General features: G+C 50.5%; 2 protein-coding genes across 5 annotated transcripts; both read left to right on the top strand.

Moving 5' to 3' along the window:
- The first annotated feature begins 780 nt into the window (after positions 1–780).
- KRT77 (keratin 77) lies at positions 781–13,301 on the top strand. The gene is made up of 9 exons (XM_021686756.1): positions 781–1,423; positions 5,902–6,116; positions 7,109–7,169; positions 7,693–7,788; positions 8,747–8,911; positions 10,247–10,372; positions 10,493–10,713; positions 11,129–11,163; positions 11,744–13,301. The coding sequence occupies exons 1-9, from the start codon at positions 854–856 to the stop codon at positions 12,025–12,027; spliced, it is 1,773 nt and encodes a 590-aa protein (XP_021542431.1). The 5' UTR covers positions 781–853; the 3' UTR covers positions 12,028–13,301.
- Positions 13,302–21,247: 7,946 nt separating this feature from the next.
- KRT1 (keratin 1) lies at positions 21,248–26,875 on the top strand. Of its 4 annotated transcripts, none has more exons than XM_044915395.1 (10): positions 21,248–21,905; positions 22,903–23,117; positions 23,447–23,507; positions 23,924–24,019; positions 24,185–24,349; positions 24,482–24,607; positions 25,177–25,397; positions 25,862–25,896; positions 25,989–26,162; positions 26,193–26,875. In XM_044915395.1, exons 1-10 carry the CDS (start codon positions 21,324–21,326, stop codon positions 26,378–26,380), a joined length of 1,863 nt encoding a protein of 620 aa, XP_044771330.1. In that variant the 5' UTR covers positions 21,248–21,323; the 3' UTR covers positions 26,381–26,875. The 4 variants fall into 4 exon arrangements, with proteins under 4 accessions (XP_044771330.1, XP_044771332.1, XP_044771331.1 ...); XM_044915397.1 differs by having other exon boundaries at positions 21,248–21,630; positions 21,706–21,905; positions 25,989–26,875; XM_044915396.1 differs by having other exon boundaries at positions 21,248–21,597; positions 21,646–21,905; positions 25,989–26,875.
- Positions 26,876–27,756: the final 881 nt, after the last annotated feature.

Genomic DNA, 27,756 nt, shown 5'->3' on the forward strand with positions numbered 1-27,756 from the left:
TCACTTGCACTCAATGACTATAATACCCCGTTTTCATGTGATTAAAATTTGGGATGTTCATCGTGGTGATAAATGACAACAGGGAGCAGAAGCAGGGGGAGGGGAGGTCAGAACAAAGCTTTCATCTGATCAGGGTAATGCTATGGCAGCAGATGTCTCCACCCCTGTCCCAGCTGTGATCACAAGTCAGCTAGACAACCCCTAGCTTTGCCCCAGATCTCCTGGTCACACCCCAAGACAAACAATTCAGTGGTGGAGTTTCTTAGGAAGGTATCAGCTAATGATTTGGGGGAAACTGTATAGGAGTTTCCAGCAACTCGGTCCTGAGAGATTATTGCACTGTGAACTCTAAATGGCAAGAGATGAATGATAAATGATCAAGTTGGGGAAGTTTATCTACAGTACAATGTCTGCAACTCATAGGTGTGAGGTTTTATTTATTTTTTATTTTTTTATTTTTTTTAAGATTTTATTTATTTATTTGAGAGAGAGAGAGCATGAGAGGGGGGAGGGTCAGAGAGAGAAGCAGACTCCCTGCTGAGCAGGGAGCCCGACGTGGGACTCGATCCCGAGACTCCAGGATCATGACCTGAGCTGAAGGCAGTTGCTTAACCAACTGAGCCACCCAGGCGCCCCAGGTGTGAGGTTTTAAACAGATGTTGCTGGCAGGCAAACTAAACATAAATATTCCCCTCCCAGAATTTGGAAGGTGCCCAGCCCAGCAAATGCATGTATATATAAGGACTAAGCCAGATCTCTTGTTAAAGGAGTCAGAGCTTTTTCCCTCCTGGGTCTCTGCCTCCTTCCAGCTGGGACTTTTCTTCTGGCTACTTCTCTGGATGTTCTAGTAACCATGAGCCGCCAATTTAGCTCTCAGTCGGCATTTAGCTCCAGGAGCAGGCGGTTTTACAGCGCTGGTTCTTCTGCAGGCTCTGGTGGGGGGAGTCGAGCTGTGGGGTCTGTGTGTCAGGTCCGAGGCAGGTGTGGTGGTGGTGGTGGTGGGTATGGAAGCCATGCCAGGGGGTTTGGTTCTAGGAGCCTCTACAATCTGGGAGGCAGTAAAAGCATCTCCATTAGCTTAGTGGGGAGAAGTGCCAGTGGTTTCTGCCAGGGTGGGGGAGCAGGAGGGAGATTTGGAGGAAGGGGCAGAAGTTTTGGGGGAGGTGGTTTTGGAGGTGGTGGCTTTGGGGGTGGTGGTTTTGGAGGTGGTGGCTATGGAGGAGGTGGTTTGGGGGGTAGCAATTTTGGGCTTGGGGGCTTTGGTCCTTCCTGTCCCCCAGGGGGCATCCAAGAGGTTACTATTAACCAGAGCCTACTTCAGCCACTTCACTTGGAGGTGGATCCTGAAATTCAGAGAGTCAAGACCCAGGAGCGGGAGCAGATTATGGTCCTCAACAACAAGTTTGCCTCCTTCATTGACAAGGTGAGTACCTCAAGGGCAGGTGAGTCTCTGGCCCCTGATCAAATAACTGAGAGGGCCTTGCGCCCTGCCACCTCTTACCACCTTGTACTATCTCAGTTTGGCGGTACCAATCACGTCCAGAAGTATATGTTCTGGGACCTTAAGAAAGCATTTACCTCATTAGGCCTCAATTTGACTTATTGAGGGGATTTATTTTTATCTTTTCTTTTTGGCAGGAAAGCAGGTAAGAAGTGTGAAAATACCCCACAGAAAAAATACATGGTGTAGTGACTTCATTCTCATTCATCATTATTCACTTTCCATATACCCACCCATCCATCCATCCATCCACACAGCCATCCCACAAATATTTACTAAACATCTACTATATGTCGGATATAGTGCCAGGTACTACAGAGAGACTAGAACACAGGTCCTGTCTTCAAGGAGCCATGACATAGCCTAGGTGAATGCTCTGAGGTTATTACTGGGGGCTAAAGTGAAAAGCAGACTAAGTAGGATTCTATCAGTGTTCCTTGTTTTAGTTCATCCAAGGCCAAAAATGGGCCAGATGGAGCCATTGTAGCCACTCTCCTTAGTTCCCTAATTAAACCTCAGATTAGGGCTGGTCCAGACCCAGATCAGCAAGCAGAGGCCGGTAGAGGTCTATGGTAAAGACCTTCCTCCAGCATTTCCTTTCGTCCAGAAGTGGAGGCACAGTAGCCCCTGTAAGCTCCCCAGCAAGTTCTTTGTTCTTGGGGATATGGTGAGAAGCACCCTGGGGCACAGAGGCCCAAGGATGCTCAGTGACTTCCCCTCGGTCCCATAGGAATTCAGTGTTGAGACCAGAGCTTGACCTATGGTCTGACTGCAGATTAACCATGGCTAAAATCAACCACTGGGCTGTATATATAGTCTCTGATATCTGGGTAGATGTTGGGAAAGGACAGAGTGTGTGAGCTAGGGGAAGAGGGGTAAGAGTGTTGAGGCCCAAAGATAGCCAAACAGGAGTTCAACAGAACAAAGTGCTTCTGGCTACTTCTGATCACCTTGGATGGGAAATTTGACTGAACATCATCATACCTCAGGCAAGGGCAGGGACTTGGAGAGCTTGACTGGAGTAAGGAGGTGACACCACTGGAGGTCAAGACTAAGCTAAAGGAGAAGACAGGAGAAGAGAGGGCTGGAGGTCAGTGCAATGGCCATGGGCTACTGGTAACTGATCTCCTGGGACTCATTTGATTGTGGTTCCTACCATTAATATAGGACATTCGTTGCATTTTATGGTGTGGGGCTATGGGCAGAGGCGAAGTTGCAGGAGACTGTGGCAACCTGTCCTTCCCTAAGGCTTGTCATGACCAAGAGGAAAGAGCCCCCAGGACTCTGGCCTGGCTGGAAGGGAGAAGGCTTCTACTGCAGTGGATTCTGACTCTAGTTTCTGATCTGGTCTTTCTGCTTTCACCCTTAACCTCATATAGTCCATCCTCAGAGCCACACGAGAGGCATTCTTTAAAAACATTGCATCACTTCTCTTTTTGAATCCCCCATTGGCTGTTCGTCTCATTTGGAATAAACGCCAAGATCCTATAAGGCCCTGTGTGATCTGGCCTCCACCCCGCAGCTACTGCTCACCCCTGGCTTGCATTTGTGAGAATTAGGCAACATTGCTACCACTGGGTGGAACATCTCTCAAGCTGCACAGTTTAGTGAACAGAGTGAGGGCAGGAGTTTAGCTCCCCAGGGTACAAACTCGTTGTCTGCAGTGACCCTACAGTCCCTCCGTGCTCCTCTCCTGTTTCTCTCTTGCTTACTAGGACACTATTGCGTGCTTGCATCCTCCACCACCCCACGCCTGCCTCAGGGCCTTTGCTCCTGCCATTCCCTCTGCTTTGAATGCCTCCTCCCCAAGAGTGGTCTGGCTCGCTCCCTCATCTCCTTCAGGTCTTTTCTCAGATGCCACTATCCTAGCGGGGCCTTCCCTGATCTCCCTTTTCAAAATAGCACCCCCACACCAGCATCCCTGTCCACCATCCCTGTGTTACTTTTCTCCATTGTCCCTAAGACCATATGACACACTAGATATTTCACATGCCTCCGGGTGTAGACTATCCAGGCCACTCACCACCTGGCATAGAGGATTCAAGCTCAGCTGAACAAAGCCAGGCCGGTGTCCCCATGGGAAGAGATGCACCCCATCCCTTTCCTTCCTGAGGTCCCTTTTCCTTGTCGTTGGTTCTACAAAAGCCTTTGTGTCCATTTCTACTCTCTGAGTGTCCAAGCCTGACACCCGAAGGGCTGATTTGATTTGTCGTTCAACATGTATTTATTGAGTAATTATCATGTGCCAGACTATTCTGGGTGTGGGAGATTCAATTATAAACAGGGGGACGTCACTTTAGTTGAGATCAAAAGGGTAAATAGGGCATAGCCAAGCAAAGAGCTGGGGAGATCTGGGCTGCTGGAGGCAGCAGGAGGTCCCTGGGCCCGGAGTGTCATAAGCAAGAGGGTCACGACAAGCCAAGAGGGGTGTGCTTTTCCCAGCACGAAGGTGAGCTCAGTATGATGCTAAGTTTCATCTGTGCTGATGGGACAGAGCCCGGGAGTGTTTTGGGGAGCCTGGGAAAAATCACAACGGCTTTCAGTGATTTTTCTAGAGATTAAATCTTACTAAAATTGCCTGGCGCTCCCCGCAGCCAGTCTCTGCCTTTGCAGTTTGGGTGGCCTGATGAGAACCCCGGGTTCTTTTGCTGATGTGCTCCGAGGTATTGTGTGCAGGGGGAGAAAGTGCTCTGGCTCATCTGCCCCTCATTGTCTATTTGATGTGGAGATTCTATTGTGGGCCCATGAGATTTGTTCCCTTCAGTTCCCACAATACTGAGCACAGGGCTGAGACCCCTGTTTGATTTGTCCACCTTCTGGCAGTGCCTCTAGAGCAAAACGAGGCCAGGTGGCAGGAATTTCCCATGGCGGGGTGTGTGTGGGGGGGTGGTTCAAACTGAGACAACCTGTGAGATCTGCTTGCCTTAGCTCTTGCTTTTTGATGAAGCTAACACAAATGAGCCATGGGGAATAGCATTCACTGTGCACGTCTCCTAGCCTAGAGTCAGAATCCAAAGGGAGTTAACAAGGGCTGGCCCCTCAGAAGGGCAGTCCTAAGGGCCGGGGGTTTGGGGCATCCACCTTGGTGCCCCATTGTAGGGGAGTGTCTTCAGGGTTCTGTTTTGACTGCACAAAGCAGTGGGTTTGTCCTCACACACAACTCCCAGGAGGATCCTGGAGTGTGCGTGTGTGTGTTGTGTGCGTGTGCACGTGTGTGTGTGTCCGCACCTAAGCAAAGCATAGAGGCATCCCTTATCTTCGCCAAAGGCATGGGGAGGGAGGCTCCATCTAAGGGCAACCTGCAGAGGTAAGGTGAGGGTTGATCATGATCATGCGGAGCACAATCCATGTACTTGGTCAGCATAGCCAGTCAGCTCTCTGGACCCTGTACCTGACCTTTGTGCCCAGTTTCCGGAAGAGAGATAGTAGGAATATAGGAGGATGCCCACTCTCCATTTTCTGCATCAGTGAAAGTTAATGAAGGGAATAGCAACATGAGTATTTCCCAAACACTAGACACCCCCAAAGTCCTTACTTTGGGGCATGGGCATACATTACACAACATTTTTAAAAAGTGGGAACAGGGGTGCCTGGGTGACTCAGTCAGTTAAGCATCTGACTTCAGCTCAAGTCATGATCTCAGGGTCCTGGGATTGAGTCTCACATCGGGCTTCCAGCTCAGCGAGGAGTCTGCTTCCCCACTCCCTCTGCCCCTCCCCCCGCTCGTGCTCTCTGCCTCTCTCTCAAATGAGTAAATAAAACCTTTTAAAAAATAAAAAGTGGGAGCATTTATTTTTTTTTAAATTCGGAGTTAACATTTAAGTGAGGTGACCTTCCTGAAACACACTGGCAGACAGCAGAGGTGGTGGGGTCTGCAGGATGGGGGCACCCAGGCTGGTTTGTTCAGAACTCAGTATAATCTTCTAAGTCAAATAGTTTCTTCTCTCTTATTGTCTCCTCTCCTCAATCACAGAAAGCACTTCAGCCACAAAGAGAAATGAGCCTTGGAGATGTTAGTGTTTCAGATGCTCTGGATCACCATTGCCGTACGTTGGCACGGAGTGTGGAGTGTGGGAGTGACAGCTCTGTGGTATCCGTGGCTATAGCTGAAGGGAAGAAGGCACTCCAGTGGAGGTGGTTTGCCTCCAAAACCAGAGTTGGCTTAGTAACTTAGTGTTAATTTTAGGCAAGTTGACCTTACAGCCCTTGGTCAACCATCAGAAACCACATTGTGTTCTGTGTGTCCTGGTCCCGCAGTTAGGGAAGCTCTCAGATCCCAAGAGGGGCCACCTTGGTTCTCTGAGGTCCAGATATGCTGTGTGGTTGCCAGTCTTCCTACCCGTGGGGGATGCTTCTTGGACCCACAGCCTGGGGTGAACTTGGAAGTCTCTTGCTCCTAGGTGCGATTCCTGGAGCAGCAGAATCAGGTGCTACAAACAAAGTGGGAGCTGCTACAGCAAGTAAACACCTCTACTTGGACGAATGACCTGGAGCCCATCTTGGAGAACTACATCAGTGAGCTGCGGAGGCAGGTGGATTTTCTCAGTGCTGAGCAGATGCGCCAGAACACAGAAGTTAGGAACATGCAGGATGTTCTGGAGGGCTACAAGAACAAGTGAGAGCCCAGGCAGGGTAAAGGGGTCAGAGGGAAGCATGGCAGGGAACTGATTCAGGGGCAAGACATTCTGCTTTAGTGTTAGTATGTGAAGGGTGGACCAGGGTCCCCAGGGGCAGCCACCCGGCTCTGTACCACACAATGGCAGAGGGCACCATCTTGCATATGGCAGCTCTGGTAGGATGGTGGTACCAGTCAGCTCTCAAATGTATTGGGTGGGGAAGGGCAGACTATCCTCAGGGTGCTGGACCCAGATGAGCCAAGTTCCAGTGGGTTTTGCCACTTTCTAGCTGCTTGCAAGTCTGTCTTTCTAAGCCTTTAGTTTTCACCTTAGTAAAGTGGGGATGGAAAGCACTCTCCCTGTTGGGTTGCGTGACAGGCAGATCTGGGCTCTCAGGCTTCGGTGTGCAGCAGGCTGGTTGAGTAGGCCTGGAATGCGACCAGAGTGTTTGCATTTCTAGTATGCTTCCACGTGTTGCTGGTGGACTGGGGAGCACACTTTGAGCACCACTTGTTTAGATGACATTATGCTTAATAAGTTCCCAGACTGTGCCTGCACATACTAAGCACTAGCTATTATTAATCATAATGGTCGGGACTTGTCTAATTCCAGATCATCTGCTCCAGCCCCGTGCAGGCAACTGAGAGGCTTCTCCCTCCCCATGCTAGGGGTGCAGGGTGCTACCCTTGACATCACCCTGACACACCAATCAGAGAGTCAAGACTGTGTGACTCAAAAAGGGAAAGATGAAATTCACACTGAAGGTGTTGGGGGGCAACATTGTAGGTGACATTTTTTTCTCTTTAAAACAATTTAGTATAAGCGGCTATTTATGTCCTCAGCTGCAAAAAATGGCTATCCTCTGGTAGGGGATAGCCAAAGTCTAACACTAAAAATCTGGGACATTCCAAGCCGCTTGCTGTGAGGAGAAATCTCAAGGAGCCAAGGTCAGCCTCAGCAGCCTATCTGTGTTTCTCACCTCTTCCCACAGATATGAGGAAGAGATCAACGGGAGGACCAACACTGAAAATGACTTTGTCGTCCTGAAGAAGGTGAAGGATGGGGGAGGTCCCAGGGGGACTGTGGGTCCAGGGGACTGAGCAGAGTGAGGAACTCCTGTGGGATGCCGTGTGACCAAGGGGTGGACAGGTGACTGCTGGGGGCAGCTTGTTGAGGGTGTGGCCTGAAGGCTGGGCCCCTGCACTGAAGGGGTTAAGTCTGAAAGTGACGTCGATAGGAATCTTGAGGCTTCCTTGAGTGCTTATCTCTCCACAGTCCTGAATGTGAGGTTCAATCAACTGACACTCGTTGAGTATCAGTTATGTGTAGCCTTGAGACCTGGGGAGGGACCTGGCGTGCTTTGTGTGACTGACTGGGATGAGGGCCTTGGTGTCACATTTCTTCCTGGTCAGGAAAGCCAGAGTTTTTGCAGGTCCCTCACCTGAGTGAGGTGAGGAAATTTGCAGGCAAGGAAATAAACCCAGAGAGGTTTTGCCACTTGCCTGGGTCACCCAGTGAGCTAGTGGCAGGCGACACTTGGACAATAAAGTCAGAATATTTTTGCTTGCCGTTCAGGATGTGGATGCTGCTTACATGAGCAAGGTAGACCTGGAGTCCAAGGTGAATGTTCTGTTTGGAGAGATCAGTTTCCTGAAGTATTTATTTGAGATGGTGAGTTCAGTCCTCATGAGAAACCCTTCTCTTTCCTCACATGTCACAAAGGGTATGGGCTGTTGGAGGGGGAGGCATGAAACCCAGCATGACCCACTAGGGACTCCTCTCCCCAGTCACCTCAACTCTGGGACTGGAGTCAGCCTCCCAACCCCCAGTGCTCAGATTCCTGGGTGCAGGTGCTGGAGATGGGAGGCAGGGAGTGTCCTGAGGGAGAAGATGGAGCAGCTCTTCATTCTATCTGGAAATGAGGTTAATATCCAGGACATACAGGGACAAAACTGACCAGAAATCTTCACCAGTGCTGGGAATCCAATAGGGCTATTGGGGAATTCTGTAGGAGAGGACAGTGTGGATCCTAAAGGGACGAAGCCTACAGTGTGATGGATAATATCCTTCTACCACCCCTGGCCCTACTGTTGCTCATGTCTACTTTGGGCCAGATGCTGTGCAAGGAGCTTTGCCCGCCTTGGTCTCCATTCTGCTGATGAGAGAGCTGAGGCACTGAGAGACTGAATCACTAGTTCAGTCACTCATCTAGTCGGTGGTAGAGCCCAGGCTCAAAAGTGAGGGAATGGCTGCGCAAAGAGAGTCCCTTCTACAGCTCTGAGAGCTCATGTATTTCCCAAGGAGCAAGTCTGCCTGTCAGAGGGCCCAAGATGGCAGCCAAGCCAAGTAAGGCGGGGAGAGAGGGCACAGGAGAGGCATGATGGGCAGGTGGTGCCTACAGGAGCTCTGAATTCACGCTTCTTTCTTCTCCCCAGAAGCTAGGTCTGGGGGCCTTTACCTTTAGTTAAGACACCTCTTGGGGTGCAACAACTTTTCAAAGAACTTTCCCCAAGACTCACATCTGGCCCAGGCTTCTGGTTTCCCCAAAGAGCCTTGAGGGGACAGTAGAGGGAAACTGAGGCCCCAGGAGGAGAGTGGAAGGAGTCAGCCTGTGGTCTATGCCTTGCAGGAGCTGTCGCAGATGCAAACCCACATCAGCGACACCAATGTCATCTTGTCTATGGACAATAATCGCTTCCTGGACCTGGACAGCATCATCGATGCGGTGAGGACCCAGTATGAGCTGATCGCACAGAAGAGCAAGGATGAGGCCGAGGCGCTGTACCAGACCAAGGTGGGCATTGCTGCCCTTCCACCCAGACTTGGTACCCCAAACCAGACATAGCCTCAGAATTTCTATTGTCTTTCTCTTATTTTGGAAGTTATATATATATATACACACACACACATACATACATGTATCTATATACATTTTATACATATATATAAAATTTCATTTACTCCTTACAACAACCCTGTGAGGTAAGGAGTTGATTACCCCTGTTTTGAAGATAGTAGAGTATGAACTCACCTAGTTTGCCTAGGGTCTTATGGCTGGTAAGCGGCAGGGGCAGGACTTAAACTTAGGTGCTCCGCCTACAAACCCATGCCCTAAACCACTATAATGTTTTTTATTCTTACTTTTTTCATAATGAGATCTTTTAAGCTGTGGTTCTGTACTTTACTCTTTCACTTATTACTTGTGAATGCCGTTCTGTGACATTAAATATTCTATGTCACTTTTAATAGCAGCATGATGCTCGGTGGTAAGAATTTACCTTTGTCAGATAAACATCTCTGTGGCTAAGTCTTCGGGCACATCTTTGATTACTTCTTTAATATCAATGGACTCGGACCTTTTCGGAGGGCGAAGACTGTAGTTAAGGGTCAAAGGCCGGTCCCTACATTCTGAGCTCCTGACACTTGCGATCTGCTTTCTCAACTCCAATTTTGGCGGGCCTCTGTCTCACTGCCCTGCAGGCAAGGGTTCTGAGCGGCATGGATTTCAGCATCAGACCGGGGAGGCAGATGGTCAACAGGGAAAGCATCAGAATGCAGAGCTTCCCTTGAACCAGCAACCCTTCGCCCCTTGCTTCCTCCAGAGCCCTGCCCAGGGGAGCCTACTGATGGGGCCATGTAGATACAGAAATGACATAGAGAGGAGAATGGGAATAAACAAGGGGCATGCTGAGGGCCTCTGAGGAAATAAGGTCGTGGCTGCTAGGGAAACCATCCTGGAAAAGGGTAGGAAGGAATATAGGTATGGTGGCAAAAGGGAAGAGGTCCCCGTGTGGGTAAGGGCCTCTAGTAAGGCTTAGATGGGGGAACAAGTAGGTGGAAAAGGGCATCCAGGAGCAGCTTTGTCTGTCTGGGATGTGGGTCTGGCCCAGAGACTGATGAGAAGGAGGGAGGCTTGAACAAGACTGTGTGTGTGTGATGTCATGGCTCAAATGAGGGAGCTTTGGTACGGGAGTGTGTATGGCGGGCATCACAGCTCTGGGGTGGGGCGTACCTGGGAACTGTCCCTGGAGAGCAGCTTTGGGCAGGGCCTGGGAAGGCAGACTCACTCCCTCGTGGAAGGCCTCGTGGTGCGCAGCAGGCTGACCATGATGTTGCCTTTGACCCTCAGTACCAAGAGCTCCAGATCTCAGCGGGAAGACACGGAGACAAGCTGAAGAACAGCAAGATGGAGATCGCTGAGCTCCACCGCACCATCCAGAGGCTGCAGGCAGAGATCAGCAACAACAAGAAGCAGGTGAGAAGGATGCTCAGGGTGGGCTGACCAGGCATGCCGCCTCCCACAGGGCCCTGCCAAATGGGGCTCCTGAAACTCACCCCCCCATTCGGTTCTTCTCTGCGACTTTCTCCTGAGTAGATTGAGCAGATGCATATGGCCATTTCGGATGCAGAGGAGAGAGGAGAGCAGACCCTTCAGGATACGCGGCAGAAGCTGCAGGACATGGAGGAGGCCCTGCAGCAGTCCAAGGAGGAGCTTGCCCGACTGCTGCGAGACTACCAGGCGCTGCTGGGGGCCAAGCTGTCCCTGGACGTGGAGATTGCCACCTACTGCAAGCTGCTGGAGGGCGAGGAGAGCAGGTGGGCCATGCTTCTGGGGCCAGCATGCAGGCTGCATCCCTGAGCGGTGGGACTATTTGGAGGGAAGACAATCCCTGTTTTCTGGAAAGACTGGTAGCCCCGGGCTGAGCAGAAACATTCAAATCAGAAGCAGAGGATGTGTCATTGGCATCATTCCCCTGCCTCTGAGCAGAATGTCCCTATACCCCAACCTAAGGCACTGCAGCCAGTGCTAAATGGCTTTCAGAAACTGTTTAAAACCCCTTCTAGCCCCTCACTTCCTGACCTCCTGGCCTGTGCACCCACCTTTCCCTAAAGCTTGGGGACAGTTTTTCACTTTACGGGACTATCTCTGCTCTGGATGTCTCCAGGCTGTCACCTGCCTTCCTCCTGGCTTTGCTGGTCTGACCGATGTGTGTGCTTTGGTTTTTTACAGGATGTCAGGGGAGCTGCAGAGCCACGTGAGCATCTGTAAGTAGCAGGGTCCAGGCGGGGGGCTCCTTGGGGCCCCCGGCAGAGGGAGGGCTGGGGAGGGCAGGCCAGCAGGGACCGGCAGTCAGCAATTTAGTTTCTAGTCCTGCACCATGAAAAACCACAGTGAGCCAATAGACTGCCGAGCCTGGAGAAATTCACTGAAATAAATTGTTCCGATTTTAGTGCTTATGTATCTTAATGTTGATGAGACCTAATAATCAGTAGTAGCTTAGAACTCGTCAAGGTATATGGCTAATGAAAACGGGTCCTGACATGCTTTGTCTTTCTTTTTACTTATTATTATGTTCAATTAGCCAACATATAGTACATCATTGATTTTTGATGTAGTGTTCAACGATTCATTAGTTCCGTAAAACACCCAGGGCTTTGTCCTATGAAGAATACTTGGAAAAGGGGAACCTTTTCATCCTATATGGTATTGCAAGTCAGACGCTGCCTGCGACTAAGGGTGCAGGAGGCTGCCCCAGGGCGGGTGCAGAGGGGTGCAGGGGGGAGGTGCAGGCGGGTCCCCCGGCCAGCCCTTCTGACCCCAGCTCGGGCTGCCCTCTCCCCACAGCTGTGCAGAGCAGTCAGACCACCATCAGCGGCGGCGGCCGAGGCTCTGGAGGCTCCGGCGGCGGCGGCTCCCGCGGGGGCGGCGGCGGCGGCTACGGAGGGGGCTCCCGAGGGGCCAGTGGAGGTGGATACGCGGGTGGCGGCGGCGGCGGCGGCGGCGGCGGGAGCTACGGAGGGAGCAGCCGGAGCAGCAGCAAGTACGGGGGCAGAGGCGGCGGCGGCTCGTCCCGCGTGCAGATCATCCAGACCTCCACCAACACTTCCCCCAAGCGAATCGTGGAGTAGAGGGAGGCTCACACAGCCCCGCCGGCAGGGCGCTCTCCTGTCTCCTCCCCGGCGCCCTTTCTGAACCCCTCTCACTTACCTTTCCCTCATGGGTCTCTGCAGCTTTGCTAACGCGTTCCACGCTAGCTGGGGAAGCAGGCGGATAACCCCAAACAGCAGATCTGTCTTTGGAGGGCGCTGGCTGGCTGACAGAATCACAGCCAGACCGCTCTCCACTCAGACTCCACTCTGCTGGCCCTGCCCCTGCCCCTGCGGACATCCAGGGGCCCAGTCTAGCCCTGGAGAAAAAGAGCCTGTAGAGTATCTACAGAGCGGATAATGGAGAGTTAATGTCAAGGACACCAGGTTTCTCACCCCCAGGCTCCCTTTCCTACACCTGGGCTGCCCTGTGAACAATAATCCATCCCTTAGGGGACCCACAGAACGAGGCCTTTGGGCGAGTAGCTTGGCAAGAGGAACCTCTGTGCCGGGGACCCATTCCTGTCTGTTGGTCTGTTAGCCTCATACTTGCATGTTGATGGAGAGTATGGATTTGCTGTCCTCATCAGACACCTTGAAGTATGTCTGGTCCTGATTCTGCATCTCCATCTTAAGAAGCATTATTCTCTGGGCTAACAGCTCAAGGTGGGAATATTTCAGAGGGCATGCATCCTTGTCCCCTGGGAGGACTAATTATTCCCAAATAGAGGAGTCAGTGGGGGAAACCATGGAGTTCTGTTCTGTCCTGCCCCTCCTGACAGCTCCAATTCTTTGGCAGCCTGGCCCTTCCTGAGCTCTGCTCCATAATGGCCCTCCTGAGAATTGTCCAGGAAGCTGGGCACGTGCCACCTAGAGCTGCTGTGTCCAGGTGCCAGGCCCAGAGGAATTGGAAGATTAAGCATGGGTCTTGGGAGGGTTCAATCCTGATCAGTCCGGAAGCTGCCTGTTATGTGTAAGGAAGCATGGAGCCCTTTCCTGGGCTCTCAGAGTCCCTCTGCCTCCTGTTCTCTGTGACTGAGCACTTCCTGAGAATTTAACCCTTCCTTTCAGGCCTTACACACAATGTTTGAGATGCGCTGGAGGGGACAGGAAGGGGAAACTATAAGCCAACTAGCAGGCCTGCAGAGGGGGAGGGTGGTGTTGCTTCTAAGAACTGGAGTCACCTTTGCTTTCTTGCTGAGTCCTAATGCAACCTCCAAGTCCCTGATTCTCTCTGGGGCATCGGATGGGCTCAGTGGGGGTCCCTTGCGGAGTGGTGTGACCGCATCATTTCCTGGTTGAAGGGCGTACCTTGAAGGGCTTGACATTTCTGGTGTTTCTACAATAAAATTTTCTGTGATCTCAAACTGCTGTTCAGTCAGAGATAAGTGATTTCTTCTTAAATTTCTGCAGGCCTCTGCAATTATTCATATCTGGGAAGTATTACTTTTATTATTTTTTATTGCATGATCTTAAAAGACCTTGCAGACATGATCTTACTAGTGCTGAAAGTGGCCGCTCGTTCCGAAGTCAGTCATACATTGGTTCAGCATGCATTCATTCTGCTCTGGCCGCGTGCCAGGAGGAGGCCTCGGCCTGGGAATGCAATGTTGGCTGAACCCGTTTCTGAATCTTCAGGTACTCACAACCCAAATGATAGATTATGGCAGAGGGGAAAGTTCAGAGGGAGGAGAAATCAGAGCAATGTGTCCTTGCGGACCTTTTAGCCTGAAGGTGGTAGCAAGGCCTGTCCTGTGGACATAGGCAGACCCTCCATTGCAGGAGCTGTGGGACCTGCAGTAGATGCCAATTCTGGGGAAGGGAAGCTTCACCCCAAAGCTTGGCCCTCCTAGAGGGCTAGAAAGTGGAACAGGCCTGGGGAAAACCGTAGAAGTAGGTGAGGGCAGGGCCTCAGGGAAGGGCCCTTCAGACAGGGGGCTAGTCTTCCAGAGACTCAAAGATAAGAGAGACTGAATGTGTGTGAGTGAGAGAGGTCCGGCTCCCAGGAGACAGGAGCTCAGAAGATAAGAGACTGAGCCCATTCACCCAGTGGGGGTCCTGGGCAGGGTCTTCTGGAATCCATGCCTCTGGGGGAAGCATAGATGCAGACATTCAAGAATGGAGCAAGTTAAGCTACCACCTTATCCTATGTGATATTTCTGAGTCTGTGTAAAGGAGTTGCATAAAAGATGTGACCTAAGTTTTTCTTCCCTGAAGGAGTACAGATGATAGTTGGATATGGGATTCATTCAAATATGACTGCAGCCCATATTGATAAGACAGTGTGTTCCCACGCAGGTGCCTACCTTCTCTCTGAGAGGCTTCTCCCCATCTCACCTTGGCAGCAGACCTGTGGGGGAACGGGCTGGGAAAGGAGAGGTGGGCAGAGGGGCTGCCCGAAGGCAAGGAGAGAGGACGTAGACAGAAGCCATGCCACACTTGAAGTAAAAAAAAACAAAAACCCAAGAGCACGGGACAGGGATGGGGAGAGAAAAAACAGCAGTGGGTGTAAACTTGGTTTAGAGTGTTCAGCTGCCGATGGTGACAGTGCATGAGCCAACAGCAGTTGGTGGCCAGTGGGGACAAGCGTGGGGACCAGGAAGAGAGTAGTGTGCCAAGGTCACTTTGGCTCTTCTGTAGTCTGACCGCTCTGAGGACATTACTAAAGAGGAGTCCATTCAGATGACAGTGGCTAGGATGGCAGGGGTGGGTGATCAGAAACCTGGCCACAGGGGGACGGTAGAAGGCCCTGGATGTCTTTGGGGGGAGATGTGACAGTTAACTGCAAAGATTTGAAGAGTTTCCTTGGCAAAGAGGGGTTGACCCCAGCTGATGACCCAGATGAACAGGTGGGAACTGCAGCAGATTTGGCTCAGGGTAAGAAGCAATTTTTATTGATCCTGAGATGGGAGAGGCGTGAGGAGTTGGCACATTTCAAGCAGAGGTTGGCTAACTATCTGGCAGGAGGTTGAGGGAGGGACTGAATGATACGTGGGAATATGTGTATGGCAGCCATTCATCCCTTTGCTGCCCTCAGAGTTCATGTGATGGAGCCTGAGAAAAAAGTTTTACTCTCTATTTTATACTGGGGAAAATTAAGGTCAGATGCCAAGGAATGATCAAGTCATGGAGAGGCCAAGGGCCCAAGGGCCAAGGATGGTGAAATGAACCCAAGTTTTCTGACACCACAGACCTAGTCCAGGGTGTGGATTAGATTCTCGCCGGGATCATGCCTGCGCATATGATGTGCTTAGGAAACCCAAGCTGGCTCTGGATAAAAACACAGGGCAAGGTGGATCAGAGGTCATCTTGCCCATCCTTCTCCTTCTGGGCAGTAATTGGGATTTTCCCAAAAAACATGACCCTGTTTGTTCTCTTCAGAAACCTTGACCTTCTCAATCATGGAGAACTGGGGGGCAGATGGAGGGAATCACATGCCTGAATCCTAGAATACTGGAACAGAGATTCCACAGGGCAGGGGCATGAGAAAGGTAGGGTAAGGAGAGAGGAGTTAGCCAAGGAGGATCTTGGACTCCAAGGAAAGGCCTTGATATCATGTTCCGGGCCTGAGCCAGGGCGTCAGCACTAAAAGATGCTGGGAGGAGGCCTCCTGGTATAAACAATACTCCTGTTAGAGACAATGAGATCCTATCAGGAGCAAATGAATCTCAGTGTAGCTCACCCCAGTGACAGCAAAGAGCCATCCCATAGCCCTCTAACCATGTACAAAATGCTTCCACGTGCGGTATCTCATACGGTTCTCATGGGCCCTGGGGGAGGGCTGGGGGAACACCTGTGATCCTTCCAGGGGCCAGGAAGCATTCCATCCCTGCTTGTGGTCAGTGCTATTCCCATGGCGCTGATACTCTGAGGGAGAGTCAAGCAGGCCCATCCACCAAGCAACAGAGGGGCGGGCAGGAGGGAGCACCAAGGAGGGCCGGAGGCCACTCCCAGGGAGTTTGCCCGCAGCTCCTCCAGCTGAGAGGCTGGGGCAGGGCAGGGCAGGGCGCTCTGGGAATCTAAATTTAATTCCACCAGCTTCTCATCTACATAGATTATCATCTAGGAACATGGTGATGGAAGGAGCAACCATTGGCTCAATAAAATTCTAACTCTGTCTGACCTTGGACAAGGTGTACGTTTCTGGGCTGGGAAAGTCCTCGATATCAGGAAGCCTGTGAAGAGTGTTGCTTCACCCTCCATTACTGGACCTTTGGCCCAGGATGCGTCTTCCAATCATGAGCCATATGCTCTGATAGGCCCTCTTCAAGCTCGGTGTAACTCCCATCATTTGGTTGGACCTGCTGCCCTGGTTTTTTTTTTTTTTTTTTTTAAAGATTTTATTTATTTATTTGAGATGGAGAGAATGAGAGACAGAGAGTATGAGAGGGAGGAGGGTCAGAGGGAGAAGCGGACTCCCTGCCGAGCAGGGAGCCCGATGCGGGACTCGATCCCGGGACTCCAGGATCATGACCTGAGCCGAAGGCAGTCGCTTAACCAACTGAGCCACCCAGGCGCCCCTGCTGCCCTGGTTTTATCAGCTTTCTGATCAGTCCAGGAAACTGTGTGTCTTCAGGTTGATCAACACTCTGTTGAAGACTGAGCTGGGAACTTGGGATGTTGTGAGGAATGGTTCTGAATGTCCCAGTGCCCGGCTGGAAGGGCTTCTGGGGGCTCCGAGGGTGTGTTCCAGCTTCCACACCTGTCCCAGCATGCTCAGCATGGGGATTTGTCCCCACTCTACAGAACAGGTATTCCACAGTGACGGTAATTCCCAGCTAGCCTAGCCCCCTTGGGCTGCAGGTGCACTCAGCATTCCCTCCTGTGTGTGATGGGCCCCTACCTTCCTTGTTACAGACTTATGCTCCCTTCCTCCCCCAAGGCTTTCACCCACAAGATGACCTTATCGCAAAAACTTAAGCTGCTTTTCCAGGTCTTTTTAGTTTCCAGTGAAACCGGGTCTTGTTCCAAAGTTTTTCCTGATTGTTATATCATCTTCTGGATCCTTCCAAATACAATAGTGAGAGAGAATCCTTCCCTCTTCCTCTATCTAGCATCTACTACACTTTGGTTTCCCTCTAAGGTAGATGCAGTCCCTCTTTTAGATGAGGAAACTCAGGCTCAGAGAGGGCAAGTGACCTACCCAAAGTCACACAGCTAGAAATTTGCAGTCAAGAGCGGGTCTCTGGCTGACTCCATAGCTCAGACAACATCCACCTCCCCTCTCCTACATGTTCATCTTTGGCTTCCTCCTTCCTGGCCTCTATTCTGCGCCAAACCTGCTAGCAAGCCACTGGGGGCCTCCTTCCCTGCTATCTGTCCTAGGCTTCCCTAGTTGGGCACCTCTTCCTTCTGCATAAAAAGCCTCGGCCCCTCCTCTGCTGGCTGCCGGCTTTCCACATCTCACCCCGCCTCCCCATTGTCTGCGACTCTCCTTTATGCCCCCCAGGCTTCAGCTTTCCCCACTCCCCTAAAATTTCCTTCTCTTGTCCCTGGTGGAGTCCCGCAGGGCTGGATGGCTTGTCATTGCATGTCTCTCTTCAACTCAGTCCCATCCTGCAAAAAGCTATCAAAACATCACCACCCTTGCTCCTGCCCATGCCCGCAGCCTGCCTGTGGCAGCTTCATCCCAGTGATCGGTTCCGGGGTATGTGTGTGGGTCCTCGGGATTGGAAGTGCTCTGGCACTCTGATATCCAGCACGGGTGGGGGTACCCTTCAGGTGCAGGGGACTATGTGGGAGGCTGGAGCAATTGGTGTTCGAGGAGGGCATCCAAAGACACAGAGGACTTAGTTTTGCTTTCAAAAGGCTTCCAGAGCAATTGAGGGACTAGCAAACACACATACACACACATGTGAATATGCACTTGAATCTGGCAGCAACTGAGCTTAGAAAAAGAAACCAGTGGAGCAGCCGAGTGGCTTTAATCAAGGAAAACTCCCTGGAAGAGTGGGCCTTGTCCACTGCCTGGCGGAGCAGGGGAGATGTAGGCATTTGCTCTCAAGGCCTGATGGACAAATCCAGATTCAGGCCCAAATGCTCAGGAATGGAGATTGTGGGTGCCCCCAGAGCTTGCTTATGAGTAGAGGTTTGAAGTGGGTCACTGACAGGCTGCAAGACCCATCAGGGAGAGAAGAGTGTGAGTGGGTTCGTCAGATGGAGAGGAACAGAGGAAGAGGGAAGAGGGTTGAATGGTTTGGGTAAAGCATGGGAGTGGGAAGGTCAAGACATGAGGCTCAGCGAGTGGGCGGCAGGAAACCTGTAGGCCGTGGGGGTGGGCCCGTGACACGAGGAGGCCTTTGGGATAGAGGCAGGCATGTTCTTGCAGTTTGACAGGCTTGGCTTGTCAGTTCCCAGCTGGGGGCATGTCTTCTAACCTCCATGGACCTAAGTTGTCTCTTCTTTAAAATGGGGCTAATCCTAGTGACCATGGTGAGGACGTTGGGTGATGTTTAGATGAGATGCGGCTCCTAGCTCATAGTCGGTGCCTGTGGATGTGGGTGCCTCTTTCCTCTTTCATGCTCTCTTTATTTTATAAATGCAGGGCCTGCAAGGAAGCCAGGAGGAAGGGTGCGTGGCTCACGCTTTTCTCCCACATTTGCCTTTTACTATCACTGCACACTCACTGAGGTCCTGGGGACATGGCAGGGAAGGATGAGCTGGGATGGCTGGTGGCATCGCAGCTTCCAGACCCGCTGGGTTCCCGCAAAAGTGAGCCATGGGAACAGAATGGGAGTTTGATTCAGAAACTGGACGATTCCCAGGAATGGATCTCATGACTTGGACACATGTTTTGACTTCGTTGGGTCTGCCTTCTCACGTGTTTGATTGGCGGGTTAGATGGTGTGGTCTTTGAGTCCCTGTAGATGGGAATCTTCTGTCGTCATCTGACGCTCATGTACAGGAACCTGTTCCACTTGCCTGTCCTTGAGCCTCTTCTCATGTTTAGAAGGAAGAACACTTGAACTGAAACCAGGAAACTCGGGTTCTAGTCCCAGGTGTGTGTTTTCCGGGCTGGAGTGTCTAAGCAAGTCCCCTCATCTCCCTGCGCCTTGGTTTTCCACTTTGTAAAATGGGTCCAAACAGTCTGACTGCTTCGTTCTCGTGGTTCCCGTGGGGCTAGCGTTGGTGTATGCGCTTGGTCAGGTGAAGTGCGCAAAATGTCAGCTGATGGTGATTTTTATACCTTCTCGTTTCTTCTTTTCCCTCTGACTCTCCCTCCTCACCGTAGCCCCTACAGTAAGTTCTGCAGCTCTGTAAATTGTCTATCAATTGTCCGACTGTCCACCTCTTGGCTTTTACTGTCAGTTTCTCAGTTTGGGGATGGAAGAACGGGTCCCCGAGAGATCTGTTGTTGGCTGGCAGAGGCGAGAGAATAAACACACACATGTACACACACACACATGCACACACAGGGGCACACCCCTCCAAACTGCTAGAAGGAATCAATGTGCAGAGCGACAAGTCTCACAAGGGAGTGTGCTGAACTAGAAGAATTTTGATTGCTCGTCAGGAGGTGATTAGGCAACAGTCATTACCATGCCAAGACCGTCCCAGGTCCCATTATTCCTAGTTAGGAACAAGATCTGAATTACTCATTCCCCAGATAGATGGCTGGTTTAGCAGCCCACAGATGTTAGTGTTAGAACCGAGTCCCAGACAACAGCATCACAAAGATAAGGGGTGAGAGGGGGACCAGTGGAGAGGTGAGGGGCACTTTCTGGAGGAGGGTGTGTGCAAAACCTGTGGGAGAAAGGAAGGGACAAGGCTCAGCGGTGAGGTGGGGCTGGGGAGGGCTGACATCCAGCTGTGCTGCTTCAGGAGCACAGGGCACCCGGCCGGAGGGCCTTCTCCCCTGTGTCTTGTATCCCACAGTGGGGACCTCCCACACAGGCCTGTGATTTACCACTCGGAGCTGCGCAGAGCCCACTGAACTTAGCACTGGCTTCTCACCGAGTCTTCAATTCTGTGTTCATGTGCAAGTGTGGGGAGCAGGCTGGGCTTCGAAGGAGTCTCTGAACGGAAGTCTATGTGGGGCTCAGGTCATTCCAGATCTCAACCCCACTTCTGTCCATGACAATGGACAACACACTGGTTAGGATCCCGCACACTGTCACTCAGCATCTTCAGTTCAACTCCCCGCCATGCCCCTTACCACCTTTGTAAATTGGAGCTTTGGTGCCTCAGTTTCCCTGTTTTAAAAACGGATAGCATGATAGCATCTGTCTCAGAGTTGTGAAAATGAAATAGGTGAATACATATAAAAGCTGTAGAACAGTGCCTGGTCCTGCGCCGGTTTTTCGTCCATCTTAGCTATTTATCATACCCGTTACTATTGCCATTACTATTGTCCGGAAACAGTTTTCACTTCTCGGATCAGGCTTTCCAGACTCGCATCATTGTCCTCCCTTCCAAATCTACAGTCGTCTTTCCATGTCATCTGGTGTCAGGCCCCAAGCCCCTGTGAAGCCTCACTTCCATCCCTTTGCTTTACAGAATGTATGGACTAGGTTCTCCCCATTACCTCCCAGCTCTCTTGGCTTTTCCCACCGGCATCTGCATGCCCTCCATTTGCACCAGTTTCCTTTTGCTGGCGTCTCCATCTCCTGCCCCAGCCTGTCTCCGAGGAAAAGGAACAACTGGCAAACTTAGAAAAGAACATGTCTTTTCCTCTGGCCCTTCCAGAGCACCTGCCCATCCATCCTATTCTCTGCCAGTGTCTCTTCCTATAATATTAATGCACATGTAATAAAAATATGTTCTTTTAATTTTTCACTTATTAAAGCTCTTATTCGAGGTCAGGAGATATGACTTGGTGAGCTCTGGGCTCTAGAGAGCAATCTCAGAAATGGGCCGGAGAGTTCCTCCTCCGATTCGAGCGTGAAGAGTTGCACCTGCCAGGCCTGAGGGGACAGTGTGCTTAGCAGCTTACAAGGGCAAGGCAAGAATGGGAACATACCTATCTCTGTGACAGGAGGTTATGAAATCCTACCAAGAAGCACCAGGTGGCAGATGCAGGGTCCTATTTTCCCAAAGTCACAAGCACTTGAAGAGAGATCTTGTCTGATAAAACGATTACCACATAATCGATCTTGCATGCACAGCAATTTTGAGAGCTATCCTGGGAGTTAGGTGTGTAGTGTTTCTCGTATTGTTGAGGCTCGTAAAAATCTTGTATGGCTGCAGGCAAACCAAACCCTTGACAGGCTCTGTGTCCCGCTGACTCGAGGACCAAGCCCATGCACTCCCTGTATATAAGGAACAGTCTCTGTGCTTGGGGTAGAGGAGTGTGAGCTCCTTTCCTTTTCCGACTTTGCTCCAACTCTCTCCAAGGCAGCATGAATCGAAACTTTAGTTCTAGGTCTGGGTTCCGGAGTGGAGGGGGCTTTAGCTCTGGCTCTGCCGGAGCAGTCAGCTTCCAACGCAGGACCACTAGCAGCTCTGTGCGCCACAGCGGGGGAGGTGGTGGGAGATTTTCAGGGGGAAGATGTGGAGGTGGTGGTGGTGGCGGTCGTTTTGGAAGTCGAAGCCTTGTCAACCTTGGTGGCAGTAAGAGTATCTCCATAAGTGTGGCCGGAGGAGGTGGACATGGTGGTTTTGGTGGTGGTTATGGTGGTGGTGGCTTTGGGGGTGGTGGTTTTGGTGGTGGCGGCTATGGAGGTTTTGGCAGTGGAGGTGGTTTTGGTGGAGGCGGTTTTGGTGGAGGTGGTTTTGGTGGAGGTGGTTTTGGTGGAGGCGGTTTTGGTGGAGGCGGTTTTGGGCCTTTCTGCCCCCCTGGTGGCATACAGGAAGTCACCATCAACCAGAGCCTTCTGCAACCCCTTAATGTGGAGATTGACCCTGAGATCCAAAGAGTTAAGACTCGAGAAAGGGAGCAAATCAAGTCACTCAACAACCAATTTGCCTCCTTCATTGACAAGGTGAGTTTATCTGCTCAGTGCACACGTGGAGGGCTGCTCTTGGTCCATTTGGGATTGCTTGGGTTTCAGCCTCAAGTTTCTGTTTGGATATTTTGTGGAATTGTCTTCTGGGAGATATGTTATAAGTATTCTTGTGAATGATTCTAATGACTAAACTCTCTCTTGAACAAAGAGGTCGTGGGCTACATAAGTGTGGGTCAATGTGACGTCACCTTAAAGTGTCTTTTCATTCAGCTCTTGAGCTGAATTGGGACTTACATATGGTGAATGAAGGCAATAGAAATGGGGCTAACTCAGCTCTCTAGGGTGCAAATGAGAGTTCTGGAAAGGTCTTCCTAACCATAAAAAGGGAGTTGAGGGTGAATAGAGTGCACTGTGATATTGTAGCAGAAAGGATGTAGTAAGTCGCACCAAACATCTTTTGCTTTCAGGAGGGGAGCTCTGCCCTCTGAAAATGTTACCTTGGTACAAGTTTTTTTTTTTTTTTTTTTTTTTATACTTATACTGTCAACTCAAAGTTATCCACAATAGATTTCAAATTCTATTTTAGATTTCCCCAACATACCTCTGAATGTGTGAATGCTTACAGAATGCATACCAATGTTTATGGCAATCTACCTAAAAAGGTTGAAAGGCAAATCTCTTAAGCATCATGTAACCACTTCAAGTGTAATTGCAGTAATTTTATATAGGGCTTTGCTGTTTGGTATTTGTCTAGTTACTCCCTTCGAAAGTTCTAGCTGCAACAGTATAAAAATTACCCTTCTCAGGAAATCAAATCTTTTGTGAATTAACAGTGAGTTAGATTTTGTTATTAAAAAAATGATGCTAACTTGATCTTCTTCCTATTTCTCTGCCATGGCCAGGAAAACAGGACTTGAAAGAACAAATTCTTTTCCAAATGAGGCATGGGTCTCACTGTGGGGTAGCTTATGGCACTCAGTGGCCAGTGGGCTCCATTTCTGCATCAGTTGGTAATGGCGGCTTGTGTTCTCAGGTGCGATTCTTGGAGCAGCAGAACCAGGTGCTGCAAACAAAATGGGAGCTGCTGCAGCAGGTAGACACCTCCACTCGGACCCACAGCTTAGAACCCTACTTTGAGTCCTACATCAACAATCTTAGAAGGAGAGTGGACCAACTGAAGAATGACCAGTCTAGTATGGATTCAGAATTGAAGAACATGCAAGACCTGGTGGAAGATTACCGGAACAAGTAAGGAAGACTGGCCAGGCAATCCTTGACTTGTGTTCTAAAATATTTCCTGAAAGTGGCAAGCTAAGGCTATGAGTCTTAAGCTAAGACTGTATGTAGTGATATCTTTTCTTAGGTTAGAGACCAATTAATTTGGCATTTTCAGAATTCTTCCTCTTCTCAGAAGCTGGGAACAGCTTAGCAGTTTTGTTGCTCAGGAGGAAGAGGTGGCCAAGCTGTCCTAGGCTAATAACAGGAGGCAATGACAGCTGATGCCAATCTCAGTTGGGGAAGCTGAACTTTAGGTCTCACCTTCTCCAAATATCGAAATCCCTCTGATTTCCTTGTAGGTATGAGGACGAGATCAACAAGCGGACAAATGCAGAAAATGAATTTGTTACCATCAAGAAGGTGAGCAAATGTGTAGAATGGACCTCACATCTGAAATAAAGAATATAAGAGGGTCTCCAATTACTAAGCAGAAGGAAGTCATGACGTGGAGAACCTGGTGGGGGGCCTGATGAATAGCCGAATAGAGTTTGCCCCCCACATTATCATGGACCTGGGCTTATCCAGGCTATTTGCTTCTCCAGCTCTCTCAGGCCTTCATGGAGGAGGCAGGGAGGCAAGTTTTCAGCGACTCAGGCGAGCTGTCCTGTGATTGTGATTCCAAGGGGTGGGGCAGTCTAGGGATTGTGATCCGCCTGGAGTAGGAAGGTGTGGAGGAGACTCCAAATGCTTGTTCTACTTGGAGAGGCCCCTTACAGCTGGTGAGAGGGACTTGCCCTGGGAAGAACATGACTTCACGATGTCCATTATTCCTCTAGGATGTGGATGCTGCTTATATGACTAAGGTGGACCTTCAGGCCAAAGTTGACAACTTGCAGCAGGAAATTGATTTCCTCACAGTGCTCTACCAGGCAGTAAGTCCTCTGCTTTTGACCACGTTTACCCAAATGAAGAGCCTCTGAGCCTACGCCCATCACTATCCAGAAGAACAAAGATACATCTTCCATCTCCTGACTCCTCCCTCTAAGTTGTGTTTTGTTTTAACACTGTAAGAGTCACTGAACTAATATGTCTTGCAGGAGCTGTCCCAGATGCAGACTCAAATCAGCGAAACCAATGTCATCCTGTCCATGGACAACAACCGCAGCCTGGACCTGGACAGCATCATCGCTGAGGTCAAAGCTCAGTATGAGGAGATCGCCCAGAAGAGCAAGGTTGAGGCCGAGGCACTGTACCAGACCAAGGTGAATGAGCTGAATGTCTAGCCAGTTTTCCTGAAATGTCTTGTCTTGCTGTCCTGTGTTTTCTCTTATATTTGTATGTGTGAGCCATGGTATGCTCTGCCACATCTAATTGACTTTATGCACCATCTTTAGTATGAAGAGCTCCAGATAACTGCTGGCAAACATGGGGACAATCTGAAAAGTACAAAGATGGAGATTTCAGAGCTAAATCGGATGGCCCAGAGACTTCGATCTGAAATTGATAGTGTCAAGAAGCAGGTACTTGTTCCTTCCTTCTACTGCTCAGCTGTAGATATATGGCATTGGGGAGGGAGGCTCAGGTAACTGGAGGACACTTTCCTAGTGTTGAATCTTGCAATCTGCTCCAAGCCTTTGGTGATCATTCTGATTTCCACAATTCAGCTTTTGTGCTGGGTTCTCTTTAGGGAAGCTTGTGAAAATGACCTGGCAGAGAAATGGATGTGATGGTCATGAGTGATCTAGCTCATGATGCAAAGACGTGGTGAATGAGAGGAAAGGCGGCCAGGAGGTTTCAGGGTAGGAGTTTAGAAGAATGTCAGGTGTGTAAGGGTTAGAAAAGCTTCAAGTCAGGGCCAGGAGAGGCTGCTGCTTTCCCTTTAAGGGCTTTTAAGGAAGTAACGCAGTGACGAGCTATCCAGAGGCAGTGATGTGTTATCCAGAGCCATGAGTTGACTTAAAACTGTTGTGATTCTGCTGGACCCAGGGTAGCAGCCTCACTGAGGTGGACAGAGTAATCTGAGATACGAAGGCAAGGGTGGGATTAGGTGATAGGACAGTGTGTAACATATGGGCTTCTCCTCTCTTAGATCTCCGCGCTGCAGCAGTCCATCAGTGATGCCGAGCAGCGTGGTGAGAATGCCCTCAAAGATGCCCAGGGCAAGCTGGCCGAGCTGGAGGACGCCCTGCACAAGGCCAAGGAGGACATGACCCGCCTGCTGCGTGACTACCAGGAGCTGATGAACACCAAACTGGCCTTGGACATGGAGATCGCCACCTACAGAACCCTTCTGGAAGGAGAGGAAAGCAGGTGAGGACAGAACCCTGGGCAGTTTGGCCATTTCTTACGGTGCTTCTTCCCTTGTAAGCTGACTGCTATCCAGCATGCAGCCAAGAGGCTGCAGCTTGTCCTGGGTAGGGGGAGAGGAGAGGTATAGGGCGCAGGAGGAAAGACTTGGTCTTTTTGGGACCTCAACTTTGTTTGGAGGGCTATCACATCTCCATGAAGCGCTTTGAGAAGGAATAATCTATTCTCCATCTGGGCTGGCTCAGATGTCATCTGGTCTAAAGGTAATGGCACTCACTTCACGACTCTTGTCTATCTTCCATGGAGATTTCTCTCTGTGTTCGCGCTGAGAAGATGGCAGAAGTTTGGGAGGCCAAGGGGACTGGATGGGGTTTCAGATCAAGTGGGGAGGAGGAGCCCCAAATGGGGAGAATCTCTTCCTCGGCAGCTGGAGAGTCATGAGGGATTTGCTTTTCTTCTTCCTACAGGATGTCTGGAGAGTGTACCCCGAGCGTGAGCGTGTGTAAGTACAAGCTGCTTTCCCGGGGGGCACGTGCAGGTTTTGCTGGGCTGGAAAGGGAGGTGGGCTGACGATAACTGAGTGTCCCCTTGCAGCTGTGAACACCAGCCACACCACCATCAGTGGAGGTGGTGGCCGAGGAGGCAGTGGTTTCAGCTCCGGAGGCGGCGGCAGCGGCGGTGGCTACGGTCTTGGAGGCGGCAGTTATGGTTCTGGAGGCGGCAGTTACGGCTCCGGAGGCGGGGGCGGTGGCAGTTACGGCTCCGGAGGCGGGGGCGGTGGCAATTACGGCTCTGGAGGTGGCGGCGGGGGTGGCTACGGCTCCGGTAGCAGCAGTGGGGGCCACAGAGGCGGCTCTGGAGGGGGCAGCTGGGGTTCCGGAGGGAGCTCCGGAGGCCGGGGATCCAGCTCTGGCCGTACCAAGACCTCTAGTGGCAGTTCCAGCGTGAAGTTTGTTTCCACCAGCTATTCCAGAGCAGTCAGATAAAGAGGTGTCCTCCATCCTGTTAGCTCTCCCTCTCCATCACTGCCAAATATGCTTGGCAAGACCAAGGTCAGTTGCCCCAGCCTCACTGGAGAAAAGAGCTTTCATTAGTTACACCAGTTCACCCCAGTTCCCCAGCTCTTTCCTATCTTCTCTGCTTCCCAAAGAAGTTTTTAGATCAGTGGCACTCTCAGTCCCTCTGGCTATGACCCTGCTTTGTGCTTTACCCGAGAAACAGTTCAGCAATGACCACTACACACATTACATTTCAAAGCACCTCCTTAAGTCAGTCAGATGAGGGCTGGTTAGAACCACAGCTTCTTTGCTGTTCATGGAGCACATGCTCTGGACACTCCTTAATACCCTCTTTCTTGGAGCAAGCTCTGTGCTGCTTTGGTTTTGTATATAAAGTGTGAACAAGTTGATTGTCTTTTGTGGAGAGGTCTTAAACTGCCCCCTTCCTTGTATTGCTGCAATAAACTGCATTTTGAAATTCTCTCTGAGTCTCAATTTCCTTTGTTCATGGCACTGTCTGTCCTGAGTGGGTGCTTTGTGGGAGGGCAAGAAGACCTTGGAGCCATGTAGCGTATGGGGGAGTTGGGACACATGAAAATGATGGGCAAGATGCGGACCCTGGTCAGGCACCATTCATCTTTAAGCATTTGATAGTTAAATACAACACACTCTTTCCCAGAGTGTGCAGATGTCATGGAGAAATGGAGAGACTGGAGTATTCATCCGAGAAACTTTTATTCATCTGAGACGTCTTTCTTGGAAAGGGCAGTGAGCAAGGAGTTTGGGAAGGAGGAGTTTGGTATTGAGAAGAAAGGAAAGTATGGTGTGGAAAAGTAATTGGTCATGTGGAACAGTCAGTGATGAGAAGGGCATGGGTACCACAGGTGCTACAGCCAGAATACAGACTTTGGCTTGGGAGTTCAAGAGCCAAGAGTGGTCATGTATCCATTTCTCCTCTTTCAGGCCCCTACCCAAAGCTCTGTTCAATCTAAGAAGTTCAGTTGTGCACATATAGCTCGTACTTGTGAAGTAGTTCAACGGGAAAGCATAGTGATCAGAAGCATGGGCATTTGGACTCAGATATTCTTGGGTTTGGATCTTACTACCTTATTTACTAGCTTTGTGATAATGTGCAAGTTACAGATCTCTCTGTACCTCAGTTTTATTATCTCTAAAATGGGGATAACATGCCTTCCTTGTGGGAATTATTGTAAGGATTAGCACCGGTATTTTTGATAGTGCCATTTTTGATAGTAATGCTACTGCTGATCTGGCTATTGTAACATTGCTTCTTGGTCTCTAGACAGCTCAGTAGATGCTTGCTCTAAAGACCAATGAACATCAGCTTCCAAGGGGTTCTATGA

Source organism: Neomonachus schauinslandi, chromosome 5 (genome assembly GCF_002201575.2).
Source record: "Neomonachus schauinslandi chromosome 5, ASM220157v2, whole genome shotgun sequence".
Taxonomy (NCBI): domain Eukaryota; kingdom Metazoa; phylum Chordata; class Mammalia; order Carnivora; family Phocidae; genus Neomonachus; species Neomonachus schauinslandi.

Bases quoted from the DNA above. Each gene is read 5' to 3' on its own strand.
- KRT1 (XM_021686672.2), top strand. From the start codon at position 21,324: ATGAATCGAAACTTTAGTTCTAGGTCTGGGTTCCGGAGTGGAGGGGGC. The intron at 23,508-23,923 runs GTGAGCAAATGT...TTATTCCTCTAG, and splicing joins AATTTGTTACCATCAAGAAG to GATGTGGATGCTGCTTATAT. The intron at 25,398-25,861 runs GTGAGGACAGAA...TTCTTCCTACAG, and splicing joins CTGGAAGGAGAGGAAAGCAG to GATGTCTGGAGAGTGTACCC.
- KRT77 (XM_021686756.1), top strand. From the start codon at position 854: ATGAGCCGCCAATTTAGCTCTCAGTCGGCATTTAGCTCCAGGAGCAGG. The intron at 6,117-7,108 runs GTGAGAGCCCAG...CTCTTCCCACAG, and splicing joins CTGGAGGGCTACAAGAACAA to ATATGAGGAAGAGATCAACG. The intron at 7,789-8,746 runs GTGAGTTCAGTC...TATGCCTTGCAG, and splicing joins TGAAGTATTTATTTGAGATG to GAGCTGTCGCAGATGCAAAC.